Source organism: Oryx dammah, unplaced genomic scaffold (genome assembly GCF_014754425.2).
Source record: "Oryx dammah isolate SB20612 unplaced genomic scaffold, SCBI_Odam_1.1 HiC_scaffold_21, whole genome shotgun sequence".
NCBI classification, from domain to species: Eukaryota; Metazoa; Chordata; class Mammalia; order Artiodactyla; family Bovidae; genus Oryx; species Oryx dammah.
The window spans coordinates 76,287,295-76,301,685 of NW_024070205.1; the positions used below are offsets into that span (position 1 = coordinate 76,287,295).

The 14,391-nt window shown below is 50.0% G+C and overlaps 1 protein-coding gene across 5 annotated transcripts in view; it reads right to left on the reverse strand.

Annotated features, from left to right (window-relative positions):
* The window catches only part of NFASC (neurofascin), a 95,321-nt gene that overhangs the window by 67,775 nt on the left and 13,155 nt on the right, over window positions 1-14,391 (reverse strand). For all 5 annotated transcript variants that reach the window (XM_040262996.1, XM_040262994.1, XM_040262998.1 and 2 more), the window contains exon 2: window positions 1,967-2,144. In XM_040262996.1, coding sequence (XP_040118930.1) covers window positions 1,967-2,054 — 88 coding nt within the window. In that variant the 5' untranslated portion in view covers window positions 2,055-2,144. The remainder of the gene's footprint in view (window positions 1-1,966; window positions 2,145-14,391) is intronic.

The window sequence follows — 14,391 nt, forward strand, 5'->3', positions numbered from 1 at the left end:
ACGGTCAAGTCCTGTCCCTGCCTGGGTGAGCTGGAGAAAGCAGCTGCATTTCTCTGCCCCTCATGGTCGGCCGAGGATGACACCGACTCCGTGGACGGGCTGTGAGAGTGTGCCTGGAGAGCTCTGAGCTCTCTGTCAGGCATGAGGCAGCTGCTATTCCAGGGAGACCCGAGATGAGCTAAAGGGGCAGGCCAACAGAGGCGGGGTGTGGCATGTGGTGCTAGCCTGGGGGCCGGGGCTCTTTCCACAAGTCTGTTGCCCACCTGCTGTGTGGCCCTGAGGAAGCAGGGGCCTGGGTCCCGGTGGACACTCAGGAAGACGCCCTGCAGGCCCTCCTCAGGGCTGGCAGCTCTGCCCCATGGCTGGTGCTCTGCAGAGACTGGCTGTGGGGTCCTGCCCAGGGGCCCTGAGCTTTAGGATCCAGATTCCTAACACGGACATCGAAGCCTTCGGTTCACAGGTTCACCCCTGACCCACCTGCCCCAGGGACTGGTTCACAGGTTCACCCCTGACCCACCTGCCCCAGGGACCAGAGTGGCAGGCGAGTAACCAAGGAGAGGTGGCGGAAGCAAAAAGAGCCTTCACCGCTTCCTGCGTAAGCCAGCTTCCTCCTCAGCCCCTCTCCTCTCCAGGGATGCGGCCTTACCATGCTCCTCATTAGACTCTCTGCCTGGGACCGTTCATGAGAAACTATCCTTGAGCCAGCAGTGCAGATGGTCTCCATGGGAATGGTCTCCTTCACAACTGCCCTCCCCCTCCCTCCCTGTGTGTGTGCGCGTGCACACACACACACACACAGGCTGGGGCCATCAGGAGGGCCGTGGGGGCCCTGTCCATCTTGTTCTGGGTCCAGTCACACTTTCTCCTGGCCTTCTCCACCCGGAAGTACCCCCTCTCTGGGCAGCTGTTCCTGGTGAAGTGCGGGCGGGCGGCAGCAGGGAGCTGAGATACCTGTGACTCTTCTCCAAGCTGTGCTAGCTTCAGGCCCCAGAGGCTGGCTCTGGAGAGCTCAGTGGGGACTTCTTTGATGCTGTATCACTCTCCCACCCCTCCCCAGACACCTGTCGCCTGGAGAGAGTCCAAGTCAACACTGGCGTCACATAGGTCCCATCTATTCCTCGAAGCAGGAACGGGGGACAGAGGTGGTGTGTTCACATCATAGCTCTGGGATGCCCAGAATTCCTGGCAGTAGAGTCAGAATTATAGCAAAGGTGGAACCCATCTAAATACAGGGCCAAGGATTGTGGCTGCCAGTCAACGGGCCACTTACAATTAACATCAGATACGGCTGGTGGAGACACGGCTGTCAGACCAGCACTTTCATCTTGACTTTATGATCTTGAGGGCCCAATAATGTCCCACCACAGGAAGCAGGTGCCATGGATTTTACTTTTCAACTTTACCATGGGAAAGTTGAAAACAAACAGAAGGAATTCGTGCCTGATTCTCCCACAGTGACAATATAATGGGGTTCTTTATTTTAATGTCTCACTTAGTCACAGTCTTTTGCAAGAGTCACCTCCTTTACAACTCTCCCCAGGCCATCTGTCCTCATCACTTCAGCCAAAAGGACCTGGCTATATGAGAAAGGCAAATCAGAGCCGTCCACCACGCTCGGCCCCTGGAATCTCCGCTCTGATAGGTTAATCAAGACCACAGAGGGATGAGGGAGGGGTGTGAAGGGAAGGACTCCCGAGTGACGCTCGGGCTTCCAGACTCTCAGCAGGCTCCGGGCAGCGATTCAGCACAGCCGCGGCCCTGAGAGATGGCCCAGTGGCTCCAGGTCCCAGGTTCCCAAGCATGAGCTCGCCCGGGTTGATCCTCTGGAGGAAAACCCGCTCTGAATCCAGAAGCCACTGCTTCTGCTGTCCCTGCCTTCTCTGAAGGGTCCTCACTCTCCCTGCCCCTCCCCGCCCCCCGACTCCTCTGCCCCAGTCAGCAGATTCCAAGCTGACAGGAGACTCACGGTCCATGGGAATCTCGATGGCCCTGCCGAGGCTGAGTGCGCAGAGGAGGATGGCTGTGTAGGCCCAGGGCGGTGGCTGCCCGGCCATCCTGAGCACCGGGCCTCGTGCCCCGCACCCTGGCCTGCGAGGTCTCTCGGCCTCCAGTCGCTGGAACTGAGCCTCCCGGACGGAGTTCAGCTGCGGAAAGAAATATGATGCCAAGTGAGTGTTCCCTGAACTCCTGGTCCGCTCTAGAAATCCTACAGAGCCTTGAGGATTCAGGGACCCCTTGATTACAGACCTACATTCTAACACCGAGTTTTTTTTTAACCTTGCACTATCGACTTTTGGGACCTGACAATTCTTGTGTGGGGACTGTCTTGGGTATTGTAGGGTGCTGAGCAGCACCCCTGGTCTCTGCCCACTAGATGCCAGGATGCCCTACTCCTGCCCTCAACTGAAGATGTCTCCAGAATCGCCAACTGTCCCCTGGGGAGAGGGCAAACCACCCCCAAGTTGAGAACCAGTTTTCCAGAAGGAAGGACAACTCTACATAGAATAGTTGTAAAAACAAATACTGGCTCACAGGCCCAGCACCTGGAAGGTACCACACACTGTTAGTTGCTCAGTCGCGTCCAACTCTTTGCAACCCCATGGACTGTAGCCCACCAGGCTCCTCCATCCATGGAATTCCCCAGGCAAGAATACTGGAGTGGGTTGCCATGCCCTCCTCCAGGGGTCTTCCCAACCCAGGACTGAACTCGGGTCTCCTGTATTACAGACAGATTCTTTACCGTCGGGGCCACCAGGGAAGCCCCATGCACTGAACCCGTAGGAAATACCCCTATCTCACAGCCTTTCTGACCCACATGTGATGAGGGGCCTGAGGCTGAGTGTGTCTGGGTTAGTGGCATAGAGACAAGATCACAGCGCTGTCCTTTGACCTGGAGTTGGGGAGAGCGAAGGAGGCAGCGGTGCGGGGCAGAAGTTGGGTAAGTGGAAACTTGGTTGCCCACAAGAGTTTGTAAATGAATGATTTCTGCAGATACTTTGTGCAGCTAACTATTTGGCAGTGGTCGCTGACGCTGTCCCTTTAGGGATAATGGCAGTGCAGACAGGACGGCCCTGGACAGAAGGCTCCAGAGGGCTGGGAGAATAAGCAAGATTCATGACAGCATGATGCTCACACCCTTAAGCACAAGACATCGTTCCAGGGCTGACAGGGGTAAGGGCTAAACATGCCTGTCCAAGGAGCCTGGGGTGGTCCTGGAGAGACAAATCCCCCGCCTGGTCCTGAGAGAGAGGAGCAAGAATGGCTTACAGCCGAGACTCAGATACTAACCTTTAAACTGCCTGAGGCTCTGAAACACGGAGTCTTAAAAAGTGGTCCAGTTTGCTGCTCTGACTATCACGGGGCCAAACAAACCACAGAGGACAGCGGGAAGCAGTTTCCCCACAATTCCTCCGGCTTTTCTGGATGAGTAGCCACCTAGCAAATGGACACACTTGCTTAAAACAATTTGGCAACAAGGTGAAGCCTTGCTATCACCCGTACACTCCTGCCAGCTCCCATATATCCTGACTGAGGGTATAGGGGATCCCTTGTGCCTGAATGTGGGCAAACCAACGGAAGCTGGGCCTGATACCAGCCCCTCACCTCATGTGTATTTCTGGACTCCTTTCCTTGTCTGCTGTCTCCCTTCCCACTGCTTCTTCCTTGGTGTTGCCATCACTGTTTACATCAGTCACTACAACAGCTTCCTAAGTGGTCTCTCCCCACTTCTGCCCTTTCCCTCTGACTCATTCTCCATCCATAACCAGAGCACTTACTCCTCAGAGCAAATCAGTTCAGTTCAGTTCAGCTCAGTTGCTCGGCTATGTCCCACTCTTTGCGACCCCATGGACGGCAGCACGCCAGGCCTCCCTGTCCATCACCAACACCGAGTTTACTCAAACTCATGTCCATTGAGGCGGTGATGCCATCCAACCATCTCCTGCTCTGTCGTCCCCTTTGCCCCCCGCCTTCAATCTTTCCCAGCATCAGGGTCTTCTTCAGTCAGTCAGTTCTTCACATCAGGTGGCCAAAGTATTGGAACTTCAGCTTCAGCATCAGTCCTTCCAATGAATATTCAGGACTGATCTCCCTTAGGATGGACTGGTTGGATCTCCTTGCAGTCCAAGGGACTCTCAAGAGTCTTCTCCAACACCACAGTTCAAAAGCATCAATTCTTCTGTGCTTAGCTTTCTTCATAGTTCAACTCTCACATCCATACATGACCACTGGAAAAACCATAGCTGTGACTAGACGGACTTTTTGTTGGCAAAGTGATATCTCTGCTTTTTAATATGCTGTCTAAGTGTGTCATAGCTTTTCTTTCAAGGAGCAAGCGTCTTTTAATTTCATGGCTGCAGTCACCATCTGCAGTGATTTTGGAGCCCAAAAAAATAAAGTCTGACACTGTTTCCACTGTTTCCCCATCTACTTGCTATGAAGTGACGGGACTGGATGCCATGATCTTAGTGCAAATGCAAATATAGATACGGTATCCCCTAGTCAAACTCACTAACTCACTGCTGCCCCAAAATTGAAGCTGAAGTCCGTGACTTGGCTGGAAGCCCTGTGTGATGCAGCCCCAACTGCAAGACCATTTCTTACCCTCCCCTTGCATTCTGAATCCCAGCCAACATGGGTAGTCTACCAGCTCTCTCTACTGTGCTGACTTCTGCACAGATTAACTTCTGTCTAGAACACTTTCTGCATCTGCCCTCTCTCATTAGGGTGTGCCAAGTACGACCGACGTGCCCCCTTGTCTGTGCTCCTGAACACCGCTCCCCTATTACAGCACTTGTCACTATGAATTCATTCCGAAAGTCACTCCTCTGTACACCCTATAAAAAGGAAGGTACTGGAGGGAAGGTGCCTCTTCTTGTTCACTCCTAGAGTATAGCATAATGCCTAAAACATAGCAGGCGCTCAGAACCATGTGATAGATGGATGCAAAATGTGCAGATGAACGCCTGAGCAAAACAAACCACTTGGTTCACATGTTTTAGACCTCGTGTTTCCCCATGAAACCACCAGGCGGCGCAGGAGAGCACAGGCTCTGGACCCGGGACCGTGAGGACGTGTAGTCAGAGGGGGAAAATCCCCTCCCTACACAGGCGCTGCTCTCTGGCTGGGAACCATTCAGCTGGGAGTGAGTTAAGAAGGTAGAACAGCTCCAGACGGGAGACTGGCTGGAAGGCCTCACAGGAGGTCTCTGCTTCTTCCTCTTCTCTAAGATGACCCTTACAGTGTCTCAGAAAGAGGCTGCGATTGCCCCTCCGTGGTTCCTCACCTCCAAAGACTAGACTCAGGCTGTCCATCTGAAACCTTAGTGCTGAGGGGCCAGGCAGAGGCTCGGCACTCCTCCCAGGACGACAGTGGGGATGACTCCAGTTTCGGCTCTGAGACCACCACGTTTTGTTCAGGAGCCGCCAAGTGGGAGGAAGTGATGGGAAAGAGACGGGTATCTTTTTCTGGGAATCTTGACCGAAAAAGGAAGCCAGAAGCCATTCATTAACTAGATACACACTGGCAGGAAGAGAGGCCAATTATCTGCGGTGTCTTTAACCCACAATTTAAACAACACAGTAGGAAAAGAACAGAGAAATAATCTCATTTAGCTATTTGGCAATTCTCTCTCCCTCTTCCCTTGGAATCCAACTTTTCCAATAGTCTTTACAGAGGAAGATACTTTAAAGATTATTTGGCTTTATGGAATCGCCTTACTTCTCAGATGAGGAAACAAGAGCCTAGAAAGGGGAAGTGATAACCTCAATGTCACCTCACACACGGCTTTGTGGCAAAACTAAGAAAACTCGAGTCTCCTGACTGGTAGTCCAGGGTTTTTCCATCAGATTTCCCTGTCTCTCCTTATACATGACAATTACCGAGCAAAGCTGCAATTTAAAAAAGAAATGTATAGTTTGGCAGTATCTCAAAAATTAAACATAAAATTACCATCAGTTCAGCTCAGTTCAGTCACTCAGTCGTGTCCGACTCTTTCCAACCCCATGAATTGCAGCACACCAGGCCTCCCTGTCCATCACCAACTCCCGGAGTTCACTCAAACTCAATGTCCATCAAGTCGGTGATGCCATCCAGCCATCTCATCCTCGGTCGTCCCCTTCTCCTCCTGCCCCCAATTCCTCCCAGCATCAGAGTCTTTTCCAATGAGTCAACTCTTCGCATGAGGTGGCCAAAGTACTGGAGTTTCAGCTTCAGCATCATTCCTTCCAAAGAAATCCCAGGGTTGATCTCCTTCAGAATGGACTGGTTGGATCTCCTTGCAGTCCAAGGGACTCTCAAGAGTCTTCTCCAACACCACAGTTCAAAAGCATCAATTCTTCGGCGCTCAGCTTTCTTCACAGTCCAACTCTCACATCCATACATGACCCCTGGAAAAACCATAGCCTTGACTAGATGGACCTTTGTTGGCAAAGTAATGTCTCTGCTTTTCAATATGCTATCTAGGTTGGTCATAACTTTTCTTCCAAGGAGTAAGCGTCTTTTAATTTCATGGCTGCAGTCACCATCTGCAGTGATTTTGGAGCCCTCCAAAATAAAGTCTGACATTGTTTCCACTATTTCCCCATCTATTTGCCATGAAGTGATGGGACCAGATGCCATGATCTTCGTTTTCTGAATGTTGAGCTCTAAGCCAACTTTTTCACTCTCCACTTTCACTTTCATCAAGAAGCTTTTTAGTTCCTGTTCACTTTCTGCCGTAAGGGTGGTGTCCTCTGCATATCTGAGGTTATTGATCTTTCTCCCGGCAATCCTGATTCCAACTTGTGCTTCTTCCAGCCCAGCGTTTCCCATGATGTGCTCTGCATAGAAGTCACCATATGACCCCATATGTCTGCTCTTAAGTATGTGCCCGAGAGAATTAAAATCAGGGACATGAACAAGCACACGCATGCTGTGTGCTAAGTTGCTTCAGTCGTGTCCGACTCTTTGTGACCCCATGGACTGGAGCCTCCAGGCTCCTCCGTCCGTGGGGCTTTCCAGGCAGGAATCCTGGAGCGGGCTGCCATGCCCTCCCCCAGGGGGTCTTCCCGACCCAGGGATCGAATCCACACCTCCTGCAGCACTTGCACTGCAGGCAGATTCTTTACCACTGAGCTGCCAGGGAGGCCCCAGGCAAGCACACGTGCACACGCGTTCATAGCAGCGTCGTTCACAACAGCTAAGGGGCTGAAGCAGCCCCACGTCCATCAGGAGATAAATGGATAAACAAACTGCTGGATACAGGTGGGAGAAGCAGAGCAGCCAGGGGCGGGGTTCGGGGACAGAATTGTCAGGGCCCTTCAAGAGGAATGCCACCAACTACAGAGCATCCCGTGGAGAAGTAAGGAAAGCCACATATCCCTGAAAGGGCAGATGCAGGCTGCAGAAGAGGGGGTGGTGATGACTGTCTTGGAAAGTTGGAGGAGGGCATGGAATTTTTCTGTTTAGCTTCATGGGGGCAAAAAAAGGATCAAATGAGAAGAAATTCCAGAGAGGCAGCTGCTTCTCTGAGATGCAGAGAAGAATAATCTAATAAATATAGCCATCATACAAAACCATCTATGAAAATGAAACACCACCCACACAAGCTACCACTGTGATACATTTGAACAATCCTTTTATATTGAATTAAATAGGTAAGAGGTGAACTATAAGGATATAAAATACATTAAAGGGAGGTCTACTGCAGGGGGAGAAAATAAGGAAAAGAACAACAATAAAGAAAACCAAAAGAGAAATCTTGTGTGAATTGAGGTATACTATGAACTGCTGCTGCTGCTAAGCCACTTCAGTCGCGTCTGACTCTCTGCAACCTCAAAGACGGCAGCCCATCAGGCTCTGCCATCCCTGGGATTCTCCAGGCAAGAACACTGGAGTGGGTTGCCATTTTCTTCTCCAATGCATGAAAGTGAAAAATGAAAGTGAAGTCTCTCAGTCATGTCCGACTCTTCGCGACCCCATGGACTGCAGCCTACCAGGCTCCTCCGTCCCTGGGATTTTCCGGGCAAGAGTCCTGGAGTGGGGTACCATTGCCTTCTCTGATACTATGAACTAGGGACTATGATTCATTCAAGTCTTGTATATCTGCGAGCCCCACTCCCCAACCCACTGTGTGAAAAGTAAATGAAAGAGAAGAAAAAAACAGAATAGAGTCACCCAAACAACACAAGCTGGAATCAACATTGCCGGGAGAAAGATCAATAACCTCAGATATGCAGATGACACCACCCTTATGGCAGAAAGTGAAGAGGAGCTAAAAAGCCTCTTGAGGAAAGTGAAAGAGGAGAGTGAAAAAGTTGGTTTAAAACTCAATATTCAGAAAATGAAGATCATGGCATCTGGTCCCATCACTTCATGGGAAATAGATGGGGAAACAGTGGAAACAGGGTCAGACTTTATTTTGGGGGGCTCCAAAATCACTGCAGATGGTGACTGCAGCCATGAAATTAAAAGACGCTTACTCCTTGGAAGAAAAGTTATGACCAACCTAGATAGCATATTGAAAAGCAGAGACATTACTTTGCCAACAAAGGTCTGTCTAGTCAAGGCTATGGTTTTTCCAGTGGTCATGTATGGATGTGAGAGTTGGACTATGAAGAAAGCTGAGTGCTGAAGAATTGATGCTTTTGAACTGTGGTGTTGGAGAAGACTCCTGGGAGTCCCCTGGACTGCAAGGAGATCCAACCAGTCCATTCTAAAGGAGATCAGCCCTGGCTGTTCTTTGGAGGGAACAACGCTGAAGCTGAAGTTCCAGTACTTTGGCCACCTCATGCGAAGAGTTGACTCATTGGAAAAGACTCTGATGCTGGGAGGGATTGGGGGCAGGAGGAGAAGGGGACGACAGAGGATGAGATGGCTGGATGGCATCACCGACTTGATGGACGTTGAGTTTAAGTGAACTCCGGGAGTTGGTGATAGACAGGGAGGCCTGGCCTGCTGCGATTCATGGGATTGCAAAGAGTCAGACACGACTGAGCGGCTGAACTGAACTGAACATGAAGTGTTCTGCAAGTAATACTGCTTTTCATAAAGAATGCAAATGGCATTTGGTCAGGTGTGTTCCTGCCCCTGCAGGAAGGCAGCTGGGTGCTTCTTAGGATCACCTTGGCACTACTGTAAGCACACAAATCTCTGGACCCTCAAACTTCTAGGCAGGGACCAAATCAAGCCCGCAGATTAGAAAAGCCTTTTTCAATTTGAAGGCCTTTAGAACTGTTGTCATCTTACATGAGGATGCTTCACGTACTTGGGCAACCTTCCTGAAGGCAAGGCCTTTATATCTGCAAGCCTTGTGGGAGATATGAATTCAAAATATCTTAAGACGGGGCCTAGGGAAGTACATGTGAGTTGAGTGATGATCAGCCACTGGTGGAGACACTGGAAATGACAGCCTGTCTTGACCAAGTTCAAGAGCAGCGGCTATGCAGAAAGACTACCTGGGTCTGAAGCTGCTCCCCGCTTACAAGGTGGGGAGTACTGAAGGTGTGGAAGTACTGAGCCTTCAGGTCTTGGCATTTCTCATCTGAAAACTGCAGATAAGAGGAACACCTATTCTGCAGGGCTGCAATTGTGACTTGATACCCTAATCCTATACAAAGCACTTAAAGCTTAGGGCAAAAGCTCAAGAAATGTTAGCTGCTGCTACCCAGCAGGCTTTGACCTACCTCCAGGACACTACCAGCAACAGCCCCAAGGAGCAATACTACTTATTCAGCCACAGTCACTTTCTGCTTTTCTCTTTTTCCTTTCTTGTGGGTCCTGGTTTGCTTTCTCTCCCCAGACTGGGGGGCCCCCGGTGTTGATTCCTCAAGCTGTCCCCGGCAGATGGATGAGAGGACTCAAGTTGTTGCAATGGGGAGCTCCCCACATTCTCACAGCCCCATTCTGAGCAGGCTGTATTGGTGGTCACAACACATTTGAAGTGACGGGGAGAAAAGACAGGCTGCGCCGAGACACAGCCCAGTTGGCAGCTCCCCTGCCGCAGAGTCTGCCATGGACTTCTGGGCGGCAGTCGGCCAGCCATTCAATCACTTACCAGACCTGGTTTCAGAGAAAGAACAGGGACGAGAGACGGACACAGGGGCAAGGGCCAAGCTCTACTGTCACAGGGCTTACAGCGTTCCAGTGGGGAAGACAGGAGATAAACCTCAAACGGCGGTGACAACAGAGTGAGGCACCAGGAAGTGCAAAGAAGAAAACACAACCCGACCTGCACACAGTGTTTACAGCAGCCTTTCCCATAACTGCCAAACCCTGGAAGCAACCAAACTGTCTTTCAGCAGGTGAGTGGATAAATCAATTGTGGTCCATCCAGACAAACGGAATATATTTTAGCACTAAAAAGAAATGAGCTATTAAGACATGAAAAGACATGGAGGAAACAAATGCATATTAGCAAATGAAAGAAGCCGATCTGAAAAAGCTATATCCTGTATGATCCCATAGTTAACTATGGGACATTCTGGAAAAGGCGAACTCTGCCTTAAGTCTCTGCCAGAGTAAGTGATGGTGGCCAACCCCCTTGCTACAGTTCACTCTGAATAAAGAGCCTCTGCTTGTGCTCACTTGGGTGGCATTTATCTTCACACCAACTTTACACAAATCACTCTCTTTTCCTAGTCTGCCTTTTCTGTTCTTTCACCCAACTTTCTGTTATCTTTCAGGCGCAGGTCAGGTGACACCACCTCTGGGAAGCCTTCCTTGGTTTTCCCGGACCACCAAGACCAGATCCGGTCCTCACCCTCCGTGCCCTCAGAGACTTCTGGGGTATACCTGCCGTCATGAGCGCTAGGTCTTGGCGTAGAATGTCGTCTTCCAACTACGCAATGAGTTCCTTGAGGATGGGGGACAGTGTCTTATCCAACCCACACAATGTCAAGGACACTGAATGTTTATCCAGCACCCCTGCTCTCCTCCTCCCATCCACTGTACCTGGATCCATTAGCTAGCACTGCCATCGCAAAGTACCACAGACCGGAAACTCACTGTCTCAGAGTCCTGGAAGCTGGCAGCCCAGGGTCAGGGTGTCAGCAGGGCTGGTCTCTCGCGAGGCCTCTCGCCTTAGCTTGCACGTGCCTGCCTTCCCGCAGTGTGCTCACATGGCCTTTCCTCTGTGCAAACACACCCCTGGTGTTTCTTCCGCTCCTCATAGGGTCACCAGTCCTACTGGGTGAGAGCCCACCCTACTGACACCATTCAATGTCAATTACTTCTGTACAGACCCAATCTCCAAATATAGTTACATGTGGGTAGACTTTCAACACATGAATGTTAAGGAGGGGCACAACTCAGACCATAATAGTACAGACATTTTCCTTCAGCGAATTTGTCTCTAGAGTGATCCTACCCAATTCTAGGGTTGGGCTGTGATTAGTATAAAAAAATTAGCCCTTTCTGACTCTCACCTGTATGGCTGCTCTAGGAATGGACACCTTATCCAGCCAGAAGCACCGTGCTTCACAGAGACTTCTGCTAAAAGCTCTGAGAAAGACAAGTTTCCCCGTCTCTTGAATGAGATGCAGTGAGGGCGCCCCCAGTGGGAGAGGGTGGAGCTTCAGGGACGGGTGGTGGGGGTCTCAGAGCGTACTGTGGGAACACCCCAACAATGCAAAAAGCAGACAGAAGACGCAGTGAGACCTGACCCTTCGCGTCACTGTTTCCGTCACCGAGGGAGCGTTTCCTGAAGAAAGCCCTACTTGGGGATTTTAAATTACATATGTGTTTATATTAAAAATTCTTTTGAATTTTTAAGCCAGCTGGAGTTGTTTTCTATCACTCGCAACTGAGAGTGCTATCAGAATCAGCAATGCCCCTAGAATGTTTGTTGAAGCCACAAGCTTCCCATGATCTTCACTTTCGGTATTAAAGAAGCAAGTCTCCCTCCGCCTGCCTGCCTCTGCCTGGACCCGGCCCCATCCCTCTGTAGGGTCTCTGACCACCAACTCTCTGCCCTCCTGAAGGTTTCCAAATTCTTCTTAACTGGCTCTCTGCCTTCGCAGAGAAACATCTTCAAGTTCTCTCATAATGAAACCAAAAGATCATTCTCTGTATTGCAGAGCTCCCTATAGGTACCTAATTTTTTCTTTCATTTCTTCTCATGAAAGTTTTTTTTTTTCCCCCAGTAGAGGTCAACGGCTTCTATGTTTGCTGATTTTGTTCTCAGTCATTACTCCTCCAACCACACCCTGAACCTCTCCCGTCTGGACCCCGCGTTGGCCTCCAGATGGCCAGATTCAGGGTTTGCAGTCTTTATCTTGCCAGACCCCTTGGAGGCATTAACAACTATTAATCACCCAATCCGTCCTTCGTCCTTCATAACATCCTTTCCTGCCTGTTAGCCTCTGAAACCCCACTCTGGGGGCTCGTTTTCCTCCCGGCCCTCATAGCCTCCATGGCAGCACCGATCACACTGCTGGACCCTCTTCCCCTGCCTGATGTCCTCGGTGTCTTCACTGGCGCCCTGGCCTTCCATCTCTCTTCTGTGTTTGCTGGTGCCCACCCAAGTCACCGAGCCAGACTCTTGAATCACTCTTCCCCCCACTTCTTCCCACACCTCACATCCAGGCACCAAGGCCCCTGGGATGCCTCCCTCTGGGTGGCTCTCATTCCCCCTCTTCTGCACACTCCCAGTTGCTTACCTCTGATAAACATCACATCTCATTGCAATAACCTCTCGCCTGGTCTCCTTCCAACCCAGTCTCCATGTTGCTATTACAGTGATTTTTCTAAATCCCCACCTGCTCATGTCACCGCTCTGCTGAAAACCTTCCCATTTCTCCCCATCGCGCTATGTAAGATCAAATCCAAACTGCTGAACACAGCACATAAGGCTCCTTAAGACCAGGTTTCTGGAGTCTCCTCCAAGCCCAGCCAAACCCTAAATGCTTCCTTGTGTGTTAGTTGCTCAGTTGTGTCTGACTCTTTCGCCAGCCCCATGGACTGTAGCCCACCAGGTTCCTCTGTCGATGGAATTCTCCAGGCAAGAATCCTGGAGTGGTAGCCATTCCCTTCTCCAGGCAATCTTCCCGACCCAGAGATCAAGCATGTCACGCTGTATTCAACCTCCATAATTTATCCATGCCAGCCCCTGTGCCTGTAAAGGCCTTCCCTCCTTGTCATGCGATTAACTCCCACTCAGTCTTCAAGACTTCACTGCTCAGACATCTTCTGCACAGTAAAGAACGCCTTGTGCCCCTCCATGCCCCCTACCCCAGCAGAGCTGGGAGTCCCTCTCATCTCCACTATAGCTTAAACCGCCTCTCTGGGCAAACCTGTATGATTAAACTAAGGCTTGGAGGCCTTTTCTATAGAAGTCTAGATAGTAAGTATTTTAAGTAGGAAGTCAAGAAACACCTGGAGTAACAGGCAAATTTGGCCTTGGAATGTGGAATGAAGCAGGGCAAAGACTAATAGAGTTTTGTCAAGAGAACACACTGGTCATAGCAAACACCCTCTTCCAACAAGACAAGAGAAGACTCTACACATGGACATCACCAGATGGTCAACACCAAAATCAGATTGATTATATTCTCTGCAGCCAAAGATGGAGAAGCTCTATACAGTCAACAAAAACAAGACCAGGAGCTGACTGTGGCTTAGATCATGAACTCCTTATTGCCAAATTCAGACTTAAATTGAAGAAAGTAGGGAAAACCACTAGACCATTTAGGTATGACCTACATCAAATCCCTTATGATTATACAGTGGAAGTGAGAAATAGATTTAAGGGACTAGATCTGATAGATAGAGTGCCTGATGAACTATGGATGGAGGTTCATGACACTGTACAGGAGACAGGGATCAAGGCCATCCCCATGGAAAAGAAATGCAACAAAGCAAAATGGCTGACTGAGGAGGCCTTACAAATAGCTGTGAAAAGAAGAGAAGTGAAAAGCAAAGGAGAAAAGGAAAGATATAAGCATCTGAATGCAGAGTTCCAAAGAATAGCAGGAAGAGAGAAGAAAGCCTTTCTCAGCGATCAATGCAAAGAAATAGACGAAAACAACAGAATGGGACAGACTAGAGATCTCTTCAAGAAAATTAGAGACATCAAGGGAACATTTCATGCAAAGATGGGCTCAATAAAGGACAGAAATCGTATGGACCTAACAGAAGCAGAAGATATTAAGAAGAGGTGGCAAGAATACACAGAAGAACTGTACAAAAAAGATCTTCATGACCCAGATAATCACAATGGTGTGATCACTCACCTGGAGCCAGACATCCTGGAATGTGAAGTCAAGTGGGCCTTAGAAAGCATCACTACAAACAAAGCTAGTGGAGGGGATGGAATTCCAGTTGAGCTGTTTCAAATCCTGAAAGATGATGCTGTGAAAGTGCTGCACTCAATATGCCAACAAATTTGGGAAACTCAGCAGTGGCCACAGGACTGGA